Genomic DNA, 27,913 nt, shown 5'->3' on the forward strand with positions numbered 1-27,913 from the left:
TATTGCTGAAATGTAGGCTCTGGACATCTGCATCTTCAAAATGTCAAGTCTTCCCATGCATCGAAAAAGTGTTTTTGTAACAAGTTGTTGCTTATAGCCCAGTGTGTTTTATTTTTATTTCAAGAAGTCAGATGTGTTGTTTTTTGTTCAGTTTTCTTATTTGTTCAATTAGTTGATTTTAAAGTGCTCTTGGGACAGTACCATCTAGTTAATGAGCCTGTAGGAGTTGATTTGATCCTGATCAAGTTTACAGAACGTTTCTTTATTCCACTGAATAATGACAATTAATAATATATATATTTTCTGTACACATTCAGATTTATTTCTGTGGTCAAAAGGCTGTTCATCTTCATATACACATACAGTGGTGTCAATGTGCCATGGGGATGGCATACACTTGTTACATGTTTAGTGGGCTCTAAAGTTGTTATAAAGTGTCCATTTACTGAAACTTGTGATCTGTAGGTGGTGGTTGTATACTTTAGGTGGTCATCCAGGGTTTAGGGTTGGTTCAAGCTGTGATTTCATATAACTTTTTTTTTTTCCAGCGATGAGCAGTCATGCAGCTAGAAAACAAATTGATACTCATTTCAACTTCAGTGGCTTCCAACCCAGTCACTTCAAAGGCGACATTTGGTACTCCGATGTTGCAAATTCTCACGTTCGTTGAGGAGCAGACACATTTTTTTTTTCCTAATTTTCTGAGCTCTTCCCAAGCGACAGATCCTTCAAGGACACATAAGTGGCTTGGGCATTTTTGTTGTTGTGTTTGTTCGCTTTACAGTTTGTTAAACCATTCAAGTTGAAATCCTGATGTTTGGCTCAGTCAATACGTTTAATTAGAGCTGATTAATGGAAGAGTGTGGCTGTGGAAGGAAGACAGCTTTCTCACTGCGCAAGGACACGTTCTTTGGCAAAGAAAAAACAACTTTCCATGGTAGGAATTTAAATTATCCATTCCCAATGTAAACTACACACCCTGAAAGAATATATCAGATTAATGTTCAGTACACTTTACATTTCTTTTTTATTTAGAGGACACACTAATTCATAATTTAGCTATTCAATAAATGCAATGACACTTGATGAGCGGCTGCATTGCACCCATGAAGGTTCAATAATCTTTTAATCACATGTGAATGAAAAGATTTGGAAGGATGCATCATCACATGTGCTAAACTAGTTTCTCCCTCAGGGCAGATGTGCGGTTGAGTTCAAATATGAAGTACGTAAAGCTAGGCCTGCCTGCATGGTATGAGAAAATGATTCAATTTGCTATAACATTGTTCTATACTGCAGTTATTATATTGTACATGCAATAATTAACCAATTTAAAAAGTGTATGTTAGCATGGTTTGAAAGCATGGACATTATACCCAGGGCTTTATTTGAGAGGTACATGTACTGAATAAGAAAGCATCGCTTGTTTAGGGTTAGGGTTATTATTTTTTATATTTATTGTGACTATTTCAATGTGTGCGCGCTCATAACGTGATAACATTTTCATTAATTGCGGCAACCTCTGGTGTTGAAAAATAAAGCCAATGTGGAAGTCGAAAAAAACAAAACTGTAGAAGCTCTGGAAGTCACATACACACCCATTGAAATTGCTCATTCTTAGAGCAGAAGTGAACATGTTTACATAAAACAGTCTGGTATTGATGTGAATTTAGTCTGAGTGGAAAGATGGAGAGTTAGGTTGAGACAGCATTTCCAATATGGTGACCGCCATAGTCAGGCTTCAAAGTCCCCTTCAGTCACCAATGGGTTACTTGACTGAGACTATGTCGTCCATGTTTATATCCAGTCTATGATTGAAGCAAAATAAATGAATTTGGTCCACTTCACAAGGCCAAATCAACGTAATCAGCTCAGAGTTATGAACCTTTTACAACTACATTTCAACACCTCGCTGTACTGTAATATTTCAGGGCAGAATTTCTTTCAGAGTTGGTTGTTTCCAACACTGTTCGCTGTCAGAGCCCCTCAAAAGTAACAGCTCCAATGACCTTTATTCTGCAAATTAAGCTGTTTTTGCTCCACGCTGACTGATAGATCTTATTATTTCAGCAAAAGTGCACTGAGCATTGAGCAAATACCCCGGAGTCATAGCAACTACATTAACAGAACATAATGAAATCTATGGAGGCAGGACCTGGACTTAGTTTTACTTCTGAAAGCTGTTGCATTTACATTTTACCTGGCTCTGGAGAGGCAATAAAAACATTCGCAATAAACCCACCTCTTATCTCCTTTGCCTGCATGTAAACAAATTTAGGATTCATTCTATACTGTGTTCTTTTACTGCAAAGGCTGGCTTGTTTAACTCCTTTTTGTCATGCTCTCACTCTTCTTGTGAGTCTACATTATGGAATCAAATCATGGTCGCGCATGTTTTGCTTCACAACAAAGTGCAAAGTGATGCTAAATTTTTAAGGCCACAAGCTTTTGCTTCTAAAACAGCAAAGCTGGCAGGCATTGAAAATTAAGAATCTGCAATTTAGATTCAGCTTCAATTCTATGTGAGCCGTCCCAAAGGTCCGACCATGTCTGCATCTGATTATGCTTGCATGCATTTAATTAATAATTCGACAATGCGCGGCATTGATGTCGGTCAGCCAGCGCTCTGCAGGGGAATAGATTTCCTGAGCCTGATATCCAGCCACAGCCTCTTAGCAAGGAGCAGAAACGATGAGCTCAGGCAGATTTCAGATACAGGAGCGCCAGAGTGGAGCTGCGTTAATCCCCCCTCCCTCAGGTGCAAGCGCTCCTGGGGAGGAAACGCCACGGACAACCGCTCCCCATCGATGCTTGGCTGTTCTCTGATTAATGCACTCATCAGTTCTTTTCTTGTTTGTTTTAATGACAAGCATGTCCCTGGTGGGAATCTAGTGACTTTTTGCAAATACTGCTGATGCATCTGCTTACACCTGCCACTTTTTTTCTCTCTCTCTTGTCTTGTGTATGGACCGTTGCCATAAAGCCCGAGTCTTTTGACATGAGCAGGCTGTCAGTTACGGTGCAGGGAACCACACGACACATTTTCCAGCGGAGATACAGGAAACACATGAGCTGAGGAAATGAGCAGTGATAAGATCTCAGCGTGTTGGGATGTGTTGTGCTTTGTTGATAAGGCTATTATTCATCATTATGCCTTAGACAGCAAAAACTCCGCTCTCCATCCCAGACATACACTCTTTAAGCGGTTTACTCACTGCTGTACATTTGAAGAGTTGTACAAGCTTCTATTCCTAATTACTGTGGAGTTTGAGAATGATTTAATCACTTGTTTGGACTGTAGTGGAACCAAAAGTGTTCAGTGAGCATATTAAATTCAGGCTGATCTTTTTCTTCTGAGAACTGAGGTTGTTGAGCAGATGCAGAGTTGAAACATGGTTCTCGCAAAAGCTGTTCTCTCAGAAACATGCAGAAAATGAATATTTAATGTTAATTTGAAAGCATCGAAAAGGGTGTTGGTTTTAAGTAGTGAAGAAAACCAGTTAAATGGATTTTATTTAGTTTGTGAAAGTCTTAAAAAATGTAGAAGAGGACTCTTGTCTCTTGACATTTGAGGATTATTTTCATGTATGTAAAACAGCTTACCTTTTAGTCAAACACGTATGAAATACACCTGTTACGTAAAATAAATGTGTAAAATGTAATTCTCAATACACACTCCTGTACAACTGAGGTGAAAAAACTCAGAATGTTCCAGCATCTCAAGGTTCAAACTTTGCATTGGTTCTATAGGGCTGTCATGATACCATGAATTTTAAACTTCGATATGATCCTCGAAAACAATCTAACGGTATGGATACCTGTTTTGATACCACTGCCACAAAATATAAAACCTAGCCACCCAATATTAAGCACATTTTATGTTAATTACCCCAAATTACAGGAATCTCCTGAGTAATACCCTGGCAACGTTTTGGTACCAAAACATTGCCAACAGAATTGTACAATTTAGACAATGCTTTCTCTCTGTTTCACTTGTGGCAGCCTCTGGTTACAAATATAACTCAAGAACTGTTTTTCTTTTTTAAGCTTTGGTATTTTTTGACACTATCGACCATTAAAAGTTTGTATTGTTTCCTAACACGTGGTATCAAAAAGTATTGAAAATGTACAGCCTTAGTTGAAACGTCCCCCCCCTTACTCTCAAGCATATTTGAAATGACATGTGGTGACCGAAGAAACATCTGCGTGTGAGCTCTTTTTAAACGTAAAATTAATTTCTATTAGTATAAAACTAATCTTAAAAAACACTTACTTGAGGCCACAAAATTGTCAGGTATCTTTAGAATAAGAACATCGCTGAGTCCTTTTATCTGAGTGACCTGGTGTTTATTATTCACATTTTGTATAACACATTCAGGAACATGATCAATGAGTGCTGATCATCTCTCTTGACAGATGCAGACAGGGGGAGAGTTGTGGTCGTGCCACATTTGGCTGCCTATATTTGATTGATGATTTAAGTGGACAAATGAGTCAATGTGCTCAACTGTCCATTAACAATGTGATACCTATAAGTGTGTTACGTTGCCTCTGGCACCTTTCAGAGAGTGGCTACATATAGTATTTTTTTCTATTCGAGTGTGTATAAAGTAAGTGCTGCTGATTTGTGTAGAAATACAGAAACGGCTGCTTTCTTTCATAATGTACACTCTTCTGCTCTGTTGCATGGATACCTGACATATAAAGTATTACTGCCACATCTCCACCACATGCTGTGCTCCTCCTGTTTAATAGACGTTGTAGATGCATCTCAGCCTGTCTGATCATAGCGAGCAAACTCTGGCCTGTTTCCAGTGTCTATAGTGATGGATCTTTGTGCTATCAGTGAGGCGCTTTGAGCCCTATAACATAAAGCCCCTGCGCTTATTCAGCACCCGGGTACCTCGCTTGTGATCAATGGCCAGCAGTCAGGACAGTGAATGGCGCACAGATTGAACCACATCTGGGATTTGGATGCTGAATAACTGCCCACTCAACAGGGGCGACTCATGAATAATACACACGTCCCTGCCGAGTGTCCCATCTCGTTTGGCCCCTTACTGGCGATGCTTTCGCACTCAGACCTGTCCAGAGAGTAGAGGGGTCGGGGCACTTGGCACCCCCGGCAGCAGAAGCAGCATCCGGCAGTCTTTCCTGCTATTGCTGCAGCTGACATGGGAGAAGGAGGAGAATAATGGAGGCTGAATTTAAGCATGTAAAATTGTAACAGGCTGAGGAAATGTTGCTAAAAGTACAGAAATTTCAACTGTGGATTGGTTGGTGTTTTTTTTCCATACAGCACAAGGTTGTAGGTTGAGATGAGCAACAACATTGTGTGCACCTTTATGTTGTTATGTTTATGTGTATTTTAATGTTTATTCTAGTGCTATTCTAGTACACCACTGAGATCCGGATACTGTTTCAGCTTCAACAGTGGGAACCTCTAACTGTAAAACTATGGAATCAGTTTTGTGAATTGTTACTGTAGCCAGTCTCTTCAGTATTGTAATGATTGTACATCTAATTTCTAATGCCTTTGAGTAGATTCTTGTGTTTAATGCAAGGTTTTAGCCCTAGTCTGTCCAGTCAGTCAGTGATGAAAGTTTATTCATAAAGCAGGCTGTGGAGAGGTACAAGCACTCCTCTCTTTTGTTCCTATTTTTTAATGCATTCTATCTAAGTAGGCGTATTTTGCTCAAGTGGATTCAAGGACATTTAAAAGGTCATGGTGGCAAAAAAATTGGGCATGCATCTTTAATGCAAATTCAGTTGATGGGAGCTCTCGTTTCACTAAATTGGGATCACCTGGCTGCAGCAAAGTCCGCTTTAACATGCTGCAGGAGCACATTTTCAGATTAAATAATCATGATGATAAGTCGTTTCTCTTTCAGTCATTGACTAGACTTAATCCAGAAGGTTAATATGCTACACCAGCACCGTGAGGAAACCATTGATCTAAAGAGGAATGAGAGATGTGCAGTTTTGATTTGAAAATGAAAAGTTAAAAATATCTTTTTTTTTAAATTGGTTTTATTGAAAAAGAAGTGCCTTTTATGCGTGCATGCAAAATAGCAGTAGGGGATTGGCCTGCACTGGATTGATTAATAATATAAGAAACAATTATAGTTGAAAGGTTACTGGGTAAATTTACTCAAGGACTGTTATTGTTAGGAACTTATTAAGTGAATCCTTCCCATGGGAAAATAGTTAATTTTTCTGCTCTGTATTTATCTTATGAACACAACCAATTGTACAAAAGATGAAACTGTGGTTCCAGCTTCACTGATGAACTTTTATAATAAAAGGTCTTTCTATTTTTGGTTAAGTGTCAAATGTTGGGAAGTCCACTTAGGATCAGTGGCGGTTCTAGACCACTTTAACTGAGGGGAACATTAAACCCAGGTGAAAAATAGACAAAGATGATCGCTTTAAAATACAAATATATATTATGCCAAATAAAAGCGCACATCATTAAATACCACAACATAAAATACCATGATTTATATTTGTTTCAGTAACAGTATTTAATACTAGATTGTGAGTCCAGTTGTCAAATACTGTGTTTGTGTTATTATGGGGGCTCTTCCTTTTGGAGGGGTGGCCACAGGGGGGGGACCAAGCTCAGTGTTACAGAGGCACTATAGCCCCTGTTGGCCCCTTCCTAGAACCGCCCATGCTTAGGATACATTTCCTATCTAAACTTTAAGATGTTTTTTATTGACTTTAAATCATTTGAACCAATAACACTTGTTAAAAGTTTTCTTTTTTATCACACATTTAGCATCTAAAGACCCTAATATAAAGGTCACCAGATTTATCATGAGACCTTTTGAATGTCCTCCAACCACCAGGTTTACTAGATTTGAATAGAGTAGAAGTTACATATAACTACTTTATTTACACACGATTCCATAGTATCAACAATCTAACAAGGTTTGTTTCAGTTATTCAGTAATATTTCAGTGCAGGGGTTGTTTACAATCAGGGAAATTCCCTTTTTATTCTTTCAGATATTTTTGCTGATGATACCTCTGAACTTTTAGCATTAAGAGTGCTTCTTCATATTCTGATCAGAACACAAGTATCTTTTACATTTTCTTGAGTGTATGAATAATGTCAACTTCAGTGCCTGTGAGATCTCAGAGGATTGTCTGCAAAGCAACGGGCACCCAGGCACGGTGGCTGCTCTCTCTCTCTCATCAACCCCGCCCCCCCCCCCCCCCCACCGTCTACTTCACACACCGCTTACCCTGCGACATTTGGGACGAGTTTCTCACTGCTTGGCTTCTCACATCTTGGACACTGACACAAAATAAATGAAGACACAAAGAAGACACAAGGTTCAGAGTTGGAAAGGGTTGGTGGCTGAGGTGTGAAACTATTGGGCTGTAAAATTGCCCTGGCAGCCGTGCTGTTGTTTCAGCATTTCATGGAGAGCTGCTCTGCTAGCGTCCCTATACCTGCCTGCTCAGTGTCTTCTTCCCTCCACCTTTTTTTCATTTGTTTTCTGTCCAAACGCTGCCTCTGCTAAGTTTTGCACTCTCCCTGTTACTTCATAAAATACTGTAATAGCCATCTCAGCTGCTTGGTATGCATGCATGTGCTCCCTTGACCACAGAGGCAGTTAAGTCCCCCTGGTGGGGGAGAGCAAAAGGTTCTACAGGCTAATATTCGCACATTAATTTGTCCTAAGAAGTCCAACTGCTCTCCAGCAGTTCTCATTACTCGCAATCAGTCACAGGGTGGCTAATTGTCTGTGTGGGGAAGGAGCGGGGAGGAGCCTGACCGGAGCTTCCTCCTGGAAGCAGCAGGCGGCCAAAGCTGGGCCGTGCAGAGAGGACAGACGTAGCGCAGAGGGCATCACAACTCATTTGGCTATCTCTGTGATGCCTAGGGTTTGTTATTAGAAGCATGTTGTGAAACATAGTGACTGTTCTAAGCAGAAGAGCCATGTGACATCAGGAACATTGTTATTTTGGTTCATTAAGAGGTGTTGTTTCACTAATTAGTTTCCTACAGAAAACGTGGGCCTAAAGCTTGTAATTGGTGACATGTTTATGGCTGTAGATTCTGTTGTGTAGATGAAAATCCAAATCCAATTAGTTACAAAAAAGTCATAATGTTTTGCACATAGGACAGCTCATAATAAAAAGAGGGCAGAGCTGCTGAATGCCCTTTTCTATTATCTATATTTGATGATCATGTTTACTCACATTAGTTTTAAATTTCCTGCTCTTTCTTTGAAGCACTTCTGAACAGATGGCTCGGCCAGCTCTGCTGCTCTCCTCCCTTGTGTCTGATTCTACATTCATAAAGCTAATGTTAGACTAGATTAGTTCCTCTGATGTCCGTGAAGCGAGTTCTTATTATTGCCTGTGGTTGTGAGGGGGTAGACTGCTGCCTCGGAGCGGCACAGGACAGTGTTTGTCTGCTTCGCTGGGCTGCAGAAAGTCTTTGTGCCCAGAGTGAAAAGAATAAAAGTATGAGGAGGAGGCTCCCTCCAATGAGCTGTGTCTGGTGTTGGCCTGCCCCGCGGTAAGGCAAGGTTATTCAGATGAAAGATGGTGTTGAGATTAGTGAGCCCTGCCTCAACGCGTGAACGTCCAGCATGCCGCACTGTGTGATTTATGAGAGTCGTGATATCAGCGGTCGCCACATGAATAAACCATGTGGCCAGAATTAAGCTCCTGTTAAACGACGCACAGCATTTTCCCAGGTGTCTTAAACTCCGAGTGGAAATCAGACAGGAAAGTTGTGTTGTTGTTAAAGCTATCTCATGAAGTAGAGGAGATACCAGTTTTACATCTTCTCTGAGGACTTTACTGAGGTGGCTGGGAAGTGCAAAACAAAATGACAAAGTGTGAAACAGTTTTACGAAGCTTGAGACAAATTTACAAACGACGAATGTATCAAATGCCGGAAGTGATTGAGTGAGCGTTCAACTAGTTTGTTTTGGCAGAAAGTTTATCTATGTGACTGACTGATGTTTTCTCCATTTTTGTGAGACCCTCCCGGCTGAGACAGTTAACACGCAGTCTTTCTGTCTAAACAAACCACTTGACTGCTCACTCAGTCACCTCCTGCTCACTTTGGTATATTTACTTTTCTGGAAGATTCTGTCGTTTGTAAATTTGTCTCAGCGCTTGTACAAAAAAATAGTTGTCTAAAATGTTTTTTTATTCTTTGGTAAAAGTGTTTTGCATATTCAATTTGTTTTCTAAATTATTAATATGTTTTCCAAAATATAAATTTGTCTCAAACTTTGTAAATTTTTCAGACTTTGTCATTTTGGTTTCCTAATCACTGATAACTGCCATGATGTTTGCCGTGCTTCAGTTGGGTGTTACAAGTTCATGGTGAGAGAATAACTTAACTCCAAGCAACAACAAATTAAATACAACCAAGTTGAAACCGTCTGACTAAATTATGTATTTCTATCCCATAATTTATTCAATAACTCAATCGCTTGTTATAATCTAATTGTTTTGTCTTAGAGTGTCCTCCTTTTAAGAACATCTAGGGCTGCAGCAAATTAGTGTTTCAATGATCTGGATCTACTCATCGCTGTAAAGTCTGTTTTTACAAATAAAAAAAACATGATCATCACAAGTTTCTCAAGGCAGACATGAGGACTTCAGATTGACCTTTATTGTATAATCTTTAACTCTACTTTTCCATTGATCTTGCTTGTCAAGTTTTTGTTTGACCAATCAATGGACAGCCAATTTCCTGGGCACTGTTTCTTTTTTCTTTTTTTTACATGTTTGAACCTGCAAAGATACTGTATTTCTTGACATTGACTTCAAGACTGACTGTAAAAATGTACTGGTTTCATTTTTAGTTCATACCGGCAATAATCAAGATCGAAGCTTCACATAACGAATCTACATCATAACTTTTACTAAAGTAAATAGTGAGAGGTATTATTTATTATGAAGAGATGTGGTGACTGAGTACTTCTGGAAAACTCAAACCTGTAAATATAAATGTTTTGAATACTAATGAATTATTATTGCACCTAAATCTTCAGTCCTTCCACTCCATCTTCACTCTCTGCCTGAAAATCAGGAGTAAAAGCCCCGGGGCTAAAGGAGGATGAGTCCTCTTCCTGTCTTATATAAAATAATGTGAACACACTATGTCCTCTGTCCATAGAAATGAAATGAACTACTGATGTCCATAACCAGAGCTGAGCAGTGTCACAGTCTCAGTGTCCAATCTTAAGATTGAGAGATTTGAAAGTTAATCCTTAAGCAGGATCCTCTCAAATTATTCCAGTGTAATAAAAAGTAAAGTACCCAGGAGTGGATTTCCACTAAAACCAGGTATGAGACATTGCTGCCTTGGCTGCACTTCATGCTGTCAGCATTAGTGAAACTCTCATATATGCAGCGACAAACACTCACTGGGGCTTTATGACTTCAATACACTCGGTGCCAATTCATGTGTCTGGTGCCCTTAAAGTGATGTGTGGAGAGGAGTGAAACAAGAAATCAACAGAAACCAAGACAAATCTATTGACGAGATTCCTTAAGGTCAGCACACAGAAAATTGATGTTAAATAGTTAGAGGAAATGTTTACTGAAATATACAAGAAAATAACTTTATGGTATTAAAAAACTTCACTCAAGCTACAATACAAATGATCTCCAGAAACCAAGCCTTCTTAAAGTAAAATTAATAAACCCTCTTGTGTAGAAAGGTCTGATTCCAAGTTCTCTATGATTTTTACACTGCATGTCACATCCCGTTAATATTCTGACTAGTCAAGGTTGAGCTCAACATGCAAAGAAACTACTTTCAGATACATTTACTTCAGTGCAAAACATGTGTTTGTTTTCCTCTTTAATGTGATGAAGGTTAGGTATAAAGATGCACAAAGTAGAAATACTAAATTACTTTTACTGACACCAGGTATGGGACTAAATGTTGATACTGCAATAAATTGTCACCCTGACTGGTGTGATGCAATTATCGAATCAATACCAAATATTGACATTTTAATAAAAAATAATAATAAAAAAAACAATCTGATTGCCTGCCAATTTTACTCACTGCGTAACTGCTACATGATTCTCATGGCGGCGCTTATTACTAGAATGAGGGTAACATAAACGGAAGTTAATTGGCCAAAGGAGGTGACGGCAGGATCATTTTCAGACAGGGGTAGAAAAGAAGATAAAGGATGAAACATGACAAGAGGGGAAACTCCAACCAGTGAATGTAGTGACTTAATATATTAATCTTGCAGTTACCCTTTTAAGGGACATTTATATTCCTTAAAAATATTGTGTTGTATCATTATATGATTCTTGCAATATAATAATTATCCCAGAATCGCTCTATCAGGTTATTGACATTATCATGGGCTGCTTATTGTATCATATCATGAGTGTAACCCTACAACCCCTATCAAACACCTATAGGTACATAGTTGTCCTTAGGTACAATACTTGAGACCCTTCAGCACAGTTGAAATGTGCCTGAATACGAGCTGCATCTATACAGTTTTAGCGTCTGGTAGCAGCACTTTGTCGAAAAATCAGCGTGTCCCCCGACTTGTCCTCTTCCCCTTCTGGCCTCTAACACATCACACTCTCACGTATGTGGCTGAAGCCAGGGGGATGCAGTGTCTATGATGCACCATGGCCTCTCTAATGAGGCCTGACTCTTAATGACTCAGAGCCCGCAGCAGCAGACAGCGACGGCCAGCAGCAGGGCTTATCACATTGGCACTCTGCGCTGCGCGGTTACACCTGTAACCTTTAGATCACTCCAAATTAGCCTGCTCCGGGAATCCTTCAGTAGTGATTACAAAACAGATCAAGTGGCCAGCAGAATTCTCATAAAAAATTGTATGTGAGGCTTCTGCTTGAATTTAGAGGAGAGATAATGGGCTGAATGTGCAACGACATGTCGCACACAGGAGCCCACATCTGATCAGGCATTCTCTCTGCCGCTTCCAGACAAGATTGCAACAGCAAGCCGTGTTTCCATTGACTGGTTTCCATTATGCAGATGTAAATTAACACAAGCCAGACCAAACTGAGCATTGTGATAAATGAGCACATAGTTCACTGAGATGAGCCTGGGAGGCAGCTGGGATCCATAGATGGGAGGTGAGCTTGTGACTTGTGCCAGTCAGTCATGCATGCTGAGCATCATTCATGGCAGAGTGCAGGTGCTGGTCAGCCAGGGGACAAGGTGTTTAATTGCATTGCACTTTAATAAGTCACACACTGAAGACACATGGCTTTAATCATGCAGATGTTTCTAGTGATGGCCAATACTCGGGACATGGGTGTCTCATTAATGCGAATGTCTCTATCGGATACTTGAGATTCATTTTAATGGATTCAAAGATTCAGAACTCCTTATCCTCACGTACACCTGAACACTAAACCCTGAGGCTTGTCCTTTGCTCTTCTGTCTCTATCAATAGCCAAGAAGTTATTGCTAATTCAGCATTTTGTGGATCGCAGCGATTTAGAGGGTTTCACAGCATCAGAATTCAAGGTGGTGAGGAACAAAGATGAATTAATTAAAGAGAAAAAACAGTCTCTGAAGAACATTTAGTTTGGTGTAAATGAACACATTTGAAGTCAAAATTGAAACAAATTGTTTTTTTTGTTGTTGTTGTTGACCACAGCAGATAAAGGGAGGAGGCGTTCAGGAGAGACCCAAGTGATAAGCTTCATATTGATCCTACTTGTGAGTCTTATACAGTGCTCTTTGTTCACACTTGCTGTATGCAGAATAAACAATGAGCAGGACGTCTCTGAGACCCAGTGAACCGTCATAAAAAGTGTATTACATTTTGTCCTTTTTTCAACACTGAAATGTTAAAACCCACGCTACTAGAGGACAGGTATCTGTTCAGGCAAGACAAATATCAAGAGTTTCGTGTCCTTGACATTAAACTCTGTTCCACTGACACATGCTGTGCTGCGCTGCACATAGATATGAGTGTAGGTGCTGTGTGACCAGATATAACAGGGTAGGAGTTCAGATTGAATCTGTGATAACACGACCCATTAGGATTACGTGTTCTAAGTGTAGTCTTGATGTTTTCTTGAGATTAACTTTTGTTTATTTTTGGGAAGGAATGTAGGTATACATCATCAAGTAAGCTCCATTGGCAACTATACTTACAGCCATTTCATTACGACTAGAACAATGAAGAAAAACAAAATAACATAAAATCTCCTTCCTCATGGGTCTTCCTCAGACGGAAACCTATCAGTGTTGAAAAAGTAACCCAGTTCCTTGAGTGTCCACCTGTGACTGGCTCCAAAATCCAAGACCTCGATTTACAGCAACAATGTGAAACTTTTCCATCTTGTAATAGTTCAACAACTTCCAACAGGCAGAATAGTTTCCCTCTTATGTCCACAGATCGCCCCGGTTGTCTGCTTATAGCAATATGTGATGTTGGCAGCGGGCCGCGCTTCTCCCACTTTAAGTGCATATGGCTTTGCAGCACGAGCCAGTTAGCCCATCAGTGCACTGTTTGATACAATGGCTGAGGCTAAGAGACGAAAGAGGACGGTGAGGGATGAAGCCAAGAAGAGAAAAAGAATGTGACTTAGCAAGAAGAGGAGTGATTTCTGAGATGGGGAGTAGTGGGGAGACATACCAAGACTGTGTTTTTTAACAGTGCAGACTCAGTTGCACTCTGAGATCTTCAATTGGGGTCAAAGGACACCAAACCAACTTCTTACATTTTGTTGATTTTTAGTCCCGTGTTTAAAATGTCCGTTTTTAGCTGGGGAAGGAGCAAAGAGTAATAAACATGTTCACAGCCTGGTGCAACAAATGGTTTTGGTCTCTATAGCTCTTTGTTTATTGGGAAAAACTGAACAGGAATGATTGTATTTTTAAACTGATTCCATTATATTAAAGAACAAGAGTTTTGTATGCATTTGCATCATTAAGGAAGTACGACGGGGAGGACCAATGTAGCGAACATGCCCAAATAAAATCATGTCGGAAAAATCGGAAAATCACAACATAAATGTAAGTTTTCGAGCACAACTTGGTCTCTGGTTATTAAATCTCTGTGTTTTTGAATTAGTCTCTTGCTGGTTGGTGGGGTTAGACAAAAAAATCTGTGTAAATTAATCTTTTAACTTGTTCCCTGATTACTACAAACAAATGCATCATGTCATCGATAAATAGGCAAATCTGAGGGATCCCATTCATTTTAAGATATTCTTTGGTGGTTGGTGGTTCATTGGAAAAGTCATATTAAAAATAATCCCATGGAGGTTAAAGGTTGGAACTTCCAACAAGACATTTTAGCTCTGTGGAAAAAATATATATATATTTCCCTATAATGTTTCTGCAACAAACAAAGGGAACAGAATAATCGTATTTGTTAACACAATAAACATAATGAGAAATCCTCCAGGCTTATGTTGCCCTGTCCACCAGACTGAGCCTTTGTAACAGTTTACATGCAAAAGAATAAAAAAAAGAAACGTTGAATAATTTATTAAGCAAAGAACAAAAGCAGCCACATTATTTTGTGTGTCTGTGTTACGTCTTAATTCAGAATTCACAATGGATGAAGGGCAGAAGAATCTCAAACCCGCCCTCTGACCTTTGGGAGGAATCATTAAGAGCAGTGTAGAGAAAGAGAGAGATGACAAACACATCGATGTTTTGTTCACGCCTGCATTATCATTGAGATAACCCTTGTGTAGGCTTAGTTAATGAGTACAGATAATGTGAACTTGTCCCATTGTGGACAAGCTACTTGTAGATTTTGAAGTGTGTACAGAGTTCATTATATCCAGTCCTCTTGAGTTAATGTAGGCTTTTATTCCCGTGTGTAACTTCAGCGCGTCCATGGAAACCAGGTAGGAGGGATGCTGAAAAATGGGCTGAAAACTGTGTGGTCGGATGCGGAGGCTGTGCAGAGTAAATTGGTCTTTCAAGAGCAGCTTTTGTGAACTTTCCCCCTGTTGAGATTCTTGATCCCATAAGAAATGTATGAGTTTGTATGCGCGCATGCGTGCCAGAGCAAGCATGGAAGCGTGTGTCTTCTGTGTGTCATCATAAGCTCATTATTTTTCCTCTCTCCCACAGATCTGCGACTTGTCATCACCTCTCACAGGGAGTGTGTATGTGTGCAGCGGCACAGCGGCGCTTCTGTCACTTTGTGCATCCAGAGCCCCCTCAGCCTCACAGAAGAAAAAACCCTGGGGACCACAGGCTGCAAGATTAGGTGAGCTTAAGGTCACAAGCCTCTGGCTGCCTGCTCTGGCCACATATTCAAAACATTTTTTTTTTATCACTTCTTGGCCTCCTGTTTCAAGCTTACAATTGATTTTAGAAATGTGACATGACAAGTTTTGAGGTATTCCACTTTTCCCTTTTTGCCGTTCTGAGGACTGAGGGTGGTGGTCTAATCACGGGTGCAATAAAAGCTTTCAAGTCAATCAAGCAGAGTCCCTTTAGTATTTAACAGGATTGTGGCAGGGAGGGGCCTGAATATGAAAGCAGCCCTTAGCCCTTAAAACACGTGTGTGTCTTGATTAATCATCCTGTTAAGGAAATGAACATGACTGTAACCTCTGCCTGTTCAGATGAACTGCTACTTAGAGGAAGTGGAGGCCTGATTGATTTTCCCTTCAGATGTGAGTGAACTACAAGCTGCTATCAATGCAGAAGATTAGCTGAACATGTGAATGCCTGTGTTATTGGATACAGTCACTCAGAAATATTGAACACACACTCTTTAACACACCAAAGCATATGGAGAGCACACACAACCAAATGTTTACTGCAAACATACTATCATGTTTGCCTCTGACGTTTCATATTGAGTAAAAAATAAATGCAAATACAGGTCACATCTTTATGTTTATTTTCATGTTTATTTTTTTCTAAACAGTGTGTGTGTGTGTGTGTGTGTGTGTGTGTGTGTGTTTGTTCTCAATGTCATATTCAGACTCTACATAAGATACAGTTATGTTACCGCTAATGGTATCCAAGCATTATGAGATATGTTGTATGTCAGTCAAACATGAGTCAACTGTACATCCTTTATCTTTTGTATTTGCTAAGGTAAGACCTGCACATGTTCTGAATACATCACTGTCATGTCTGTTGATCATATGCGCTCTTCCTGTGGCTCTGTACATCTAATGAAATATCCCGCTGGTCTTTACAAATCAGCGTCTCTGTCACTGTCACAGGGAGGTGTCATCTTTTTGAAGCTCTTATTGAAGGAGAACAAATGCTTAAGAAGCAAATGCATAGCTTAAAAAATAAATAAATAAATAAATAAATGTCTTAAGAAGTTTGAAAACATGTACTTGCATTTGTGGCCAGGGTGGGCAATAAAGTTTGTTACTGCCCTTTTCTTGTTTCTATGAAGCTCAAACTGACTGCAGCTAGCTCTACTTAGCATAAAGATTGGAAACAGGGAGGAAGCAGCTTGTCTTGCTCTCCCACAAGAGCTCTTTCTAGTTCCTCTTAAAGGGCCTTCAGTGTAAAAAAAAGAAAAAGCTATCCTCTAAATTATCCCAGAGCACAGTGGAAACTTTCTCTATCTATCTTCTACTTCCTCTCTTCTCAGGAGTTTTTAACTTAAGTTAGAAGTTTTGAGACAGCATCACAGTTTGCCTCAGTTTGGGGTATAGTTGCCCCTACGTCTTCTTTCAGTTGACTCAATTGAGCAAGAGTTTGATGTTGTGGTATTTTACATATTACATTTGATAAGCAGTTTTGTATGTGGATTTTGATGTTTGAACTGTGATTCTAGCTGTTCCAACTTGCATTATGCTAAGTTAACGTGGTGCTAGCTGTAGATTTTTTTTTCCACATATACTGTATGTGGTGTCAGTTTTCTCCTCCTCCCTAAGGCCAGAAAGCAAATTATCTGTGTCCAATTTTTTTGTCTGTTTCTTCAAAGGTGCATCCAGAACAAACATCGGAAATGTGCAGTATAGCTTTAGAAGACATGATACAATTTCAGGGATGTCATTTTGTGTATTTTGTGCATGTCCCTTCAAAAGTAACATAAAGTAAACTTAAAGTCCAACCCATTTCTCAAACGGTCTGGCCTTGTCACAGAAACTACTTCAAAGTTTGTTTCATTACTCCAGGTACTTCCTAAAGGTGGGCTTCAAATGAGTATTAGCAACAACATGTATCTTTTCTTTCTGCTCTCCTGTCTCCTGCTCAGAGTGAAGAATGGGGTTATCTGTTGCCCTGCCGGCCCTTCTGCTTGTTCTTGGCTTGACCGCTAATGTATGGACTCTGAACCCAGATGACCCCAACGTCTGCAGCCACTGGGAGAGGTGAGCATTACCCTCTTGTATTTACCACAGCACATTATAAACTTTTATTGGAAGAGAAAGCACTCTGGATAAGCAGCACCAGCTCCCTCCACTGGCGTTGTCAATCCTGGTGCTCGGGATGTACCTGTTACAAATGCTCTTAACTAAAGTTCCAGATCTATTTTCAAAGTCCATACAGCAGTATCGATCCCACACGGCGCAGGTCGGCAGGCAGCTGAGAGATGGGAGGAGCTGTAGCCTCAAATGAAATACGCAGGCAAATTGATCAGTGTGCTCTCATCCCAATCAATCACAACATGGAGCCTGAATAATTATTAGTTGTGCTGGGCACTGTCACTTATGAGAAATAAGCAGGAATAATTTCTGCCCTCAATGCAGAAGGGAGGAAAGAAAGCTGTGAAGATATATTATCTGGATTATTGCCTGACCAAGGTGAAGGTACTTAGGGATGGAGGTTCCACCTTGTTGGCGTCGAAATGAATCCTTTAGCTGAGCTGTGTTCATGGCTTTGAGGTCCTCCAATATCCTCACACTGCCTCTGGCTGAATATATCACCTAAAAGCTCCTTTCCACTCTTCTCTTTGCATACCACAGTTATTGTATTACTTTGAGCAGGACTGTATCCACTGACCCAACCTGTGTGCTGTTACTTTTATTTCTCATGGAAATGAAAATCTGTTATCAGCAGTGTTCTTTACTGAAATAAAGGATCTGAATCCTACTTTCATTAATAAAGTGTAAGTGCGAAAATCTACTCTCTCTCTCTCTCTCTCTCTCTCTCTCTCTCTCTCTCTCTCTCTCTCTCTCTCTCTATATATATATATATATATATATATATAAAAAACCACTGCAAGAAAATGTCTTGCATTTAAAATGAAACAGATACAGGGCAAAAGTACAAACTTTTTAAAATAATTTTTAAAAAGTACAAAAAGTAGCCATTCTAAAAGTACTTTGAGAACATCTTCCCAAGCAAAGTATCTTGTTCATGATCAGGATAATTTTATTGAATTGGTTATTCATGAATCGATGTTTTTTAGTAGCACAACTTTGATATTGCAACTGGTAGAGCTTGAGCTACTTTTATACAGTTTAGTTCAGTTGAATAGTTTAGAGACCAGTGGTTTTCATCCTATGGACTCGGCCTCTCCAGTAGAGTAAAAGGAGGAATCTAAGCTGATTTCGGATAAAGGGGGTCCCTGACCAAAGATTTACATAGTCAAACCTTGATCGTTAGATTTTGCCTGTCGTCGATTGATCATTGAACGCCTTTTTTTTTTTTTGCACTTGTTGATCCATTTTCTCATTTGCAACGTAAGAGATTAATCACACAATCAAACTATTTGTCTTCTTGACTTGGAATAACAATTTATTCTATTCTAGGACACGATCCATCCATTTGTCTCGCCCATCTCCCATACAGACGGGCCGTCAGTGTGTGCGCGGATTCAACCATCACAACAGCCACATCTGTCGCATCTGTCAGAAAACTGACAAACAACAATTTCTACTGTCTTTTCACTCACCATTTAAAGATTTACTGTACTCTACTGATCATAAATGTCCAACAAAATCCTGTGAAAGATTAAATCCAAACACATTACGTCATTAAATATTTGGAGAAGACAGGCACATCTATGTCAAGTTAGACATTGAGCACCCCCATACAGCTGTAGTGGAATGATCCTTGTGTTCAACTGTGAGACTGGCAGTCGACTGAAGCACTTTCGAACAAATAGACGTTTTAAACCAGACTTAAATTTGTACTGATGTCTTTCATATGACCTTTTAAAGTAGATCAGCAATCAGAGACAGGACTGTTTTTATTTGTATTGTCTGACAAAGGCTGCCAAGGGGTAAGTGTCAGACGAAGTGAGATGCAGCTTGCTGCTAAAACAGCCTTTGTTTATATTTTCCACAGCAAAGATTCACAAAAGTGATATATTTGACTGTCAAGGAGAAGCAGGTTAAGATTTTCCTTTCAGAAACACAACTTACTCCACAGGGGGCGCAATCATCAACACAAACTGAAAGTTCCTTACAGGAGATTTAATCGGACAAAAATTAGTTTTCTATAATGTTTTTTTTTGTTATTAGTTATTAGAGTTAGTTTCTTCTTATTGACTGAATAACTCTTATGATAAACTGCTCATGTTCTGTAGCATTATAATGACCTCTGTGTATTTTCATTTAATATTTTATTTTCTTTAGGAATTATTAAAAGATAGATATCCCAAAAAGATTATCGGAATACAGATTTGTAATTAAAGCTGTCAGAGAAGTAAATTCAACAGGAAGTATATTTTCCCTCTGACATGCGGTGAAGTAGAGGGATCAAGTTGCAACTCAACTGCATCCACTCGGGAGTCGTCACGGTACCTGAATTACAGACTTCTTAACTTTGATACCATACTTCTGATACTAGTAACCATCAAATGATTTCAATACCTGTTATCATTGCAATTTCTTGTTTTGATATTAACAACAATGTGAAGCAATGTATATGTATGTATATGTATGTATATGTACACTCAGGACAGTGCTCTCATCCTTTGGTTTAAAAATATCATTAAAGATCTGTCGTTTCCGTTTTGGTCCCTTTTTGATTCTAACAATAGTTAAAATGACAGAGACTTTATCTTTTTAAAATGTGTGGTTTCAAAAAGTTTTAATATGAAAAATGTTGACAACCTTAATCCACTGTTGATTTTTTCCACCTGTCTTTCAGCTACGCTGTTACGGTCCAGGAGTCCTATGCTCACCCCTTTGACCAGATCTATTACACCAGATGCACCGACATCCTCAACTGGTTTAAATGCACACGGCACAGGTACATCTGAAGAGTCTCCTTATATATCCCCAGATTTGTGTCATCAGCACCCTTTACTTTCCCCCAAAACCTGAGCCAAGTCTATGAAGGCCACAGTAACTGTCCTTGTTAATGTGACTCACAGTGAAGTGGTCAAAGCCAGGATGCCTTTGACTCTAATCATCTCATTGTAAAATATTTAATTACTCCATTTATGGTTTATAGTGGGCAGACTAAATAAGTCTAGACTAAATAAGTACACAGAGTCACCTCCCAAATACTGACTTTTACACAGTTTGTACTTTTCTCTCTCCTTGTTTTACTTCGAAAGATGGCTGATGGAATTGTGGTGCAGTTTACTTTTACCCCTCCACATGTATACCTGACCTTCACAAATGGTCACTTTTTACCTCACGTAGCTGTCTCTGTGTGTCTGTTTTTCCAGGATCAGCTATAAGACGGCTTACCGGCGGGGAGTGAGGACCATGTATAGGCGCCGCTCACAGTGTTGCCCTGGTTACTTTGAGAGCGGAGACTTGTGTGTTCGTGAGTATTCCCTTTTTTTTCTTCTTAAACTCCTTTGTCCTCCATGATGACATTTTCAGACTATGTCTGCAGACAAGGAGGAAATAGTAGGATTGATCATTGCTGTGGGTGGCTCTCCCCCCTCCCGTCACCTCTGCCATCCCTACTCCATACTGATCCTCTTTATATGAACACCCAATAATACACCACCACTTCCTCCTCCTCCTCAGTCAGCATGCAGCCACCCTTGTGAATTTACTAAGTTTCAGATGATTGAGCATGATTTAACAAGAAGGCACAGTATTTTACACCGCACAGTGCTCTTCCAGGCAGAGTAATTTAATTGAAGTTGTATAACAATGAGAAAAATTAACGAGCCAAGAGGGCCCAGGTTACAGATTGAGTTGGTATAGCACCCTCCATAAAACCACAGCGGAGTTCAATAACATAAAACGAGTCATAGCCGTGAAAATGAGACTGTAGCAATATGCTGATAACAATCCCTCACTGTCATTTCCACGGCTTCATTTGTGCATTGCCTTCTATTTTGGCTCATGCACTTCAAACTGAATATCTTTGCATGTTGGCCAAATAAAGACAGAACTTATAGCTTCCGAGAGTTAACTTTTTGATATCTTCGCCTTACCTTATGTTTTATTCCCTTTAAGTCAGATTAGAATCGCACTTTAATATTTTCCTAGATCTTTTTTGCCTCACGAGGGAGTAACTGAAACAGCGACTGTAGCCGTGTGGGTCTGCTCTTTGACCACGTCGGGCTTAGGCTGCTCTAGCCTCAGGGGGGGGGGGGGCACAGCAGTAACCCGGGAGGCCAGCCAGCAAAGAATAAACGCCGGTGTGATTATCTAGGAGGGCGTGCAGCTTGATCAATAATGTATTCATTAACCGTTTGACTGACAATGGAACTATTTGTTCATTAAGGCTTTTCAGGGTGTTAACCAGGTGAATCTGCAAAATGTGGAGGTGCCTTTCAATTCTGGCCTCCCATACAAAGGTTTTTATTTGATATTAAGTCTGGCAAAGCATTAAAGAAGCAGCCCCCTCTTTGACCCTTTTTCAGGTGAAGTGGGGAGACCGAGTTGACGGGGTTGAGAGGGCAGTTTTGCTTTCTGCTGCCTTTGCAAACTGTTCCACCCCTTTTAATCCCTGCACTCTCACTACATGGATTAAGAGATCTGCCCTCCCCAAGCTGTTTTGCATGCAGTGACAAAAGGGGGCATTAAAGAGTAAATCGACCCAATATTTACTCAAGTAGTCTATTTCTGGACACGTTGTTTACTGAATGCAAAATGGTCACCTCTGTGCATTGGAAGTCTACTGTAGCATTACAGAAATGCTTCAGTCTGTGTTTTTTAAAAATTGTTTTTGTCATATAGCACCACATTAACAGTAGCATTAGCACCAATGAGATGCGGGTAAATGAATCTCGGGATGTGAAGACCCTGTGTGAACCAAAATTATCACAAAAACACACAAAGGAGAATACTTCTGAGACTCAATCAGCAGCATTATCTGTAAGGATGTTTTTCCGTATTTGTTCATTTGTTTCATCATGTCTTTTGGAAGTTAATTTTCTCAAAGCTCTCCACACCACAAGTTGAACTTTGATCTGTCTCGCTTCAATTGGCGCTTGAAGTTTCCAACTGGAGGTCTTTATTAATTCTGTGACCTTTGATCTGCCGTAAGTCATTACCTTAATCTGTAACTAGCTTGTGAAGAGGATGTGAGAAACTCATTCCCCTCCTAATAAGCATGATTATTACAGTTGTGGACGAGGAAGTGAGAGGGAACTCGCTAATGACAACAGTCCGTAATATCTTCAGAAGCTCACTCGGGCTCTGCAGGGCTGTGAGTCACTCTTCAGCAGAGTATTTAGGCCAGATGAGTCCTGCATGACTCTTGCGCGTCCAACATTGAAACATAATTCTTAAAGATGACTTTGGCGGCAGAAGCAGTCGAGTTGTGTGAAAGTTTTTGCTGCAGACGGTGATATGCTCTATGCATATTGCACATTTGGGTTTTGATGATCGGGGAGATGATATTTTTCCTCCAGAAAGAGATTTGGTGCCTTTGATTTCATTTTAATTTTTTTTGGCTTTGTTGCATTTTTTAATGCTTCAAAGACACATTTTTAAAATAAATCATCTCTCCTCTAGATGGGGAGCATTGGGGATGAATGGAGTTGTTTGATATCTTTTATAGGCACGTCCCTTTCATCAATTGATCCATCAGCTTGATCAAAATGTTCTGCCTTTTCTTCCAGTTCACTTTCTCTACTGTTGTTTTACAAATTTACTACATTACAAACAGGAGTGTACCAGTAGTTTATGTTTTCCTTAAAGCTCCTCTGAAACGGGGAGAAAAACAGAGTTCAAGACTATACAAATGTATTTCATCCAACCTTTTTAAAAGATAGTGGTTTGAATGGGCAAGAATATTAAATGTATTAAAACTGCATGACAATCACCAATTAGCTCCATTGTTCCCTGTTCTGATAACACCTCTGCATAATGAGTAAGATTAGCCTTTTATCTAGATGAAAGACTCAATTTTCCAACAGATTCCTTAGACATGAGTTAGGCAGAGTGATTCATGAATTTCAATTAAAATGAAAGACCTACCTCCTACTTTATTATGCCATCCCTTCAGTACACCGGATCAGATCTCAGGAGAAGGGTGTGCTTCATCCTTTCTCCCATATTCAAAACTTCATTTCCATATTTCTTTTTTTCTCTAAAGGATGTGACACATTTGCATTTCCCTGTTCTCTCGCACCGATCAGAATTTGCTGATTGAAAGTAAACGAAATCAACTCATCATGGTGACATTGAATTTGTCTCCTTTTTCTCTTTGAATACTCCGCATACGGCGGACTCATTGATCACATGTAGTCAATCTCCCACCTTCGTCAGCACAAATCTTGAAGCTCTTTCCCTCCCTTTTCTTTCTGCTGGCTTACTGTAATTAGACAGTTTTATGCCACAGTACTGGAGCTCAGAAATCTGCCCTAAATTATCTTTCAATCTCTGGTTTACCATTTTTGCCTTGGGAGCATTTCCGCGATTAGCACCAGCTTGTGGGTGTTTGGGATTCACTCCTCTTTCTACTCTCCTGCTGCATCCCTCCTGCTGGCGGTGGATCCTAATCGAAGCCTGATTGAGTGATAATCTATAGCAGCACTGTTCAGGCTTGCAGCCAGCTCTCTGCTGACCTCTCTGCCTGCAGGATGAGCACCATGAAAACAGAACAACAAAACCACCCCAGGGCTTTTGTTACACATATGCTGTCCTCCTGCTCCTTATTCACCTTTGATCATAGAGCAAAGAACAAAAAAAGCAAATTGTGGTTAAAGCGTTTAATGAGTTTGATCAGTGAAGGCGATGGTCTGTCTGTTCTGCTGTCCTTGGATTGTGTATCATCCGTCCACAGGCTGCGTTAGAAGACTGCTGATCCCCACCAGGCGGGGTTTCTCTCTCTCTCACTGCCCTGACCGTCTAATTCTTCAGATAAGAGTCTGCACTTCTTAACCCTGCTGGTCAGATGACCTTGACTACCACAGATTTATTCATGCTAAGCGACTATTTTTGTGATACATTTCTTTTTTGGCTTCACAAAAAAAAAAAATGGCACTGTGGGTAAAAAAAAAAAGAGAAAACTCCATGTAGGTCACTTTATTATCCAGCTGAACCGAACCTCGGACTCTTGTAAGCGCACTCACAGGCATACTGATGTCGACCCAATCAATGGGTGCCGTGTTGCTCAATATGAATGATCAAGAAAACTGCACACTTGGTAAACACTGCGGTGCCTGGACCTGCTACATTAAAGCATCACTATATGACAAAGCACTGGCTGATCAAATTAGAAGGGATTTACAACTTGTTCCTTCATTGCTCAGCCTGCTGATAACGGCTCATTGTGGAAAGTAAAGCTATGTTATAAATAGAGATGTTGACCAAAGACCCAATCTGCTAAGAAATCATTCAGCCCTGTGTCAAGTAGACAAGATTGATACTGAATATGAGTGCCACGGCTAAGATTTAGTCCCCTGATGGTATTAGGGAGATATTGAGTGTTCAATTTTATGGGCCATTTTCCTTCAGCTGTTATCTGGGTGGTTTTCATTATGCTGTTTATTGGTGGTTTAATGATGTTTTACACTCTGCTTGTGTGCGTGCTAACTCAATTATAAACCACACTAATGAGGGATGGTTTCTTTGCTGCAGCTCTGTGTACAGAGGAGTGTGTCCATGGCCGCTGTGTGTCTCCTGATACCTGCCAGTGTGAGCCGGGATGGGGCGGACTGGACTGCTCCAGTGGTGAGTGAACTTCCTTTCTATAAGCCTACAATTAGTCTTAGACTCATTTATTCCTAAACGGCTTTCACAGCCAGTTAGTCCATAAGAATTTCCTGTTTTGCCTCAATGTGCATCTATCTCAAAGCTGCTCAGCTTTGTATCCTCTCTTCTTTGCAAACACAGCCAATGGAACAGGTAAGTCACAATGAATTCATTCTCATTTGCTGGAAGTGGAAGTGATTTGCTTGATGAATATAACGTATGGATGGATGGTTGCACCCCCCTCCCCCCTCTTTGTCTACCAAGCTTTCTGTTATAATCTTAATCATGATTAGACTGGTGCCCACGACTTGTTCAGTGGAATGAGGAATCAATGCCAGGCTGAAACAAACCATTGTGCTGGCCTCTCTGTTTACCAGGGTTTCCCTGCAGCTCCCAAAGCTGGACTCCAGGAGGTATGGGAGGGTGGAGGGGAACAAATCCATCCCGCAATCAGCTAAATGCTGGAGCGTTACTAAAGCCAGACAGGAGGAGGGAATCTATTTACTCCTTTGTGATATTTGTGTCCGCAGAGAAATAGAAAATGTGCATATGGGAGGCTGTTGTTCCCATAAAACACTAACCAACTCACTATTTTTTGCATCAACCTTTCTGATACCAAATTCTTACCTTGCACTGTCTGCTCCCTGTAGCATTTAACTGTTATTGCCTGTTGCACATTTAGGAATGAGTAATGGGAGCTAAAATCATATCAGTAGTGTTATTGTATGGATCTATGAGTTTTCATTAGCAAGAGAGCCATTCCCTGATTAGCAACCGTGTGTAAATCAGCTGCTCTCAGTGCAGCGTCGGCCCAGTGGAGGTGGATTCATGGGCTTAGATGACAAACAGGAGCTGTTTGCTGTTGTAAACTCCTTCAAAACTGGTGAGGGTCTAACATGGATGATGTGAGGTTCAGGGCCCTCAGGGACTCTTGTCCCACTCCCGGTTGGTTAGAAGTGCAGCCGTGTGTGCCTACCAGCCTTGCAGGTGCTGGGCTGATCCACCTTATTAAAACAGACTTGATGATTGAGACAGAGGCATTATTCATAACTTAAGATTTCCATACCAGGCATGATTCCAGGCTTTTTCATTTACGAGCTTTCATCTGTAGAAATGAGGAATGCGTGCCAATTTTTAAATTAAATCTGCCCCCTTTTTTTCCTTCTTGTAAATGGTTCAGCATGTTTTTTTGTCTTTTACTGTAAATTTAACTTTCAACCAGCTCAAAAAGGTGAAGGGAACTTGTCTCTCTGTACGTGGATGCTGCTGTCATTATAATGGGCTTAACTGTGGTACATCTATCTATCTTTGCTATGGTTTATTCGCTACTAATTTTACAGCCATCCTGTTTGAGTTGAAGTATTTGTTCTCGCATATAAAAGCTAATTCCCTGACACGATGGCTGCAGAGAAGGGTAGAATGAGCTGGTCACATGATGAAGGATGTGAATGTGATTTGAAAAAAGTGTGTCGCTGAGATGAGGAGCTGCTGTGGGCTGCAGAGCAACCTAAAGCTGAAGTGACAGCCTTTCAGACACCGATCTGGAGCTCGATCAAAGGCTTGGACCTCGTTTCTGGAGCAGCACCCACCAGGAAGCAGTTTTGTATATGGGTCAGGTGGTGAAAATAAAAGATTTGGACTGTTTGTGGCCAGAGAAGAGAAAGCGATAAGGTTGTGGTGGTGTGTGGAGGGGATTCAGTGTTGGATGCAGCGAAGACATCGTCTGTTTTTCCCCCCGCTGGTGTCCACCTGCTGTAGCCAGAAAACATTTCATCCTTTTCCCCGGCCTGAGGCGATGGTCCCACTGAGATCAGACCTGCTCTGTGACCCATCTGCAGTCCTGGGGTGCCTAAGATTCATCTCAAGGACACACTGGTAGACGTGGACAACAGATAAAACAGGGAAAAGCAGGATGTTTGCTGTTGACAGTTATTTGCAAATGTTGTTCGTCCTCCTTCTTTCACATGTGGATTTGGAGCATTCTGAGGCGAGGCTTTGTTTTCCCATAAGAGCGATGAATGATTAATTGTTGATGTTGGTTGATGTGATGTCTCTCTAATGCTTGTGTGTTGTGTTTGTGAACATGGTGTTGAACATGTTTCTCTGATCACATGCAATGATATTATTTTATCTCATGATGCCAAGGTCAGGGCTTTAAGACGACCTGTACCTTCAACTTTGTGTTTTTTTTTTTGTCTATTTCTTCTGTTGTGCTTGTGTTTCTGCTGCTTTGTCTTCTTTTCTCTGTATATGGAAATGAACTGTTTCCTTCTCTTTTTCTGCCAATGCGAATACTTTTTTTTAAACAGAACTTGTTGTCTTGAAAATATTTCCCTCAGTCTGATTTTCACCGTGTAAGTAAACAAACATTAGACTTAATAAAACAGAGTGAGCATTTTTTTTTCATAAGCAGTTAGGATGGACCGGGCTCTGCTTATGGGACTGAACAGTTTGTCTTTAGTCATTTCAGTCACTAAAGTTAGATGCTAGGTTCGGCCAAAGTAGTGATATTAGTGTGTGTAGTTTGCAACAAATGTCTGTTGCTGTAAAAAGAAGCAGGAGATGGTATTGGAAATCTTTTATTTGCAGAATATTATTATTTTCTTGGGTTTAAAAGTTTGTTTTTCTTTTGCAAATGAAAAGAAATGACCCAGTGTCTTTGCATTCATCGCTGCTTACTTTTTACCACTTGTGATTTAATCCCTCTATATGAGTCTGACATACAGCGTCTCTGATTGCTACAGTAATAACAGCTTTCAAAGACAGAGAATTTCAAAGATAGATGTATGTACAAGGTCTATTTAAGGTGTCTTTAAGCATGACTGCCATCACTGCTGAAATATTGGGTGCACTGAAGCACTATCATCGATTTCATGTGCTTCAGTCAGATAATGATATGTTCCCAGAAAGAA

General features: G+C 40.2%; 1 protein-coding gene across 4 annotated transcripts in view; it reads left to right on the forward strand.

Annotated features, from left to right (window-relative positions):
- megf11 (multiple EGF-like-domains 11) overlaps nt 1-27,913 on the forward strand; it is a 77,317-nt gene that overhangs the window by 1,892 nt on the left and 47,512 nt on the right. For all 4 annotated transcript variants that reach the window (XM_020631392.2, XM_065957179.1, XM_065957177.1 and 1 more), the window contains exons 2-6: nt 15,091-15,229; nt 17,195-17,309; nt 20,038-20,139; nt 20,564-20,664; nt 24,888-24,980. In XM_020631392.2, the coding sequence (XP_020487048.2) occupies nt 17,203-17,309; nt 20,038-20,139; nt 20,564-20,664; nt 24,888-24,980 (403 nt within the window). In that variant the 5' untranslated portion in view covers nt 15,091-15,229; nt 17,195-17,202. The remainder of the gene's footprint in view (nt 1-15,090; nt 15,230-17,194; nt 17,310-20,037; nt 20,140-20,563; nt 20,665-24,887; nt 24,981-27,913) is intronic.

This window comes from Labrus bergylta, chromosome 7 (genome assembly GCF_963930695.1).
Source record: "Labrus bergylta chromosome 7, fLabBer1.1, whole genome shotgun sequence".
Lineage (NCBI taxonomy): Eukaryota > Metazoa > Chordata > Actinopteri > Labriformes > Labridae > Labrus > Labrus bergylta.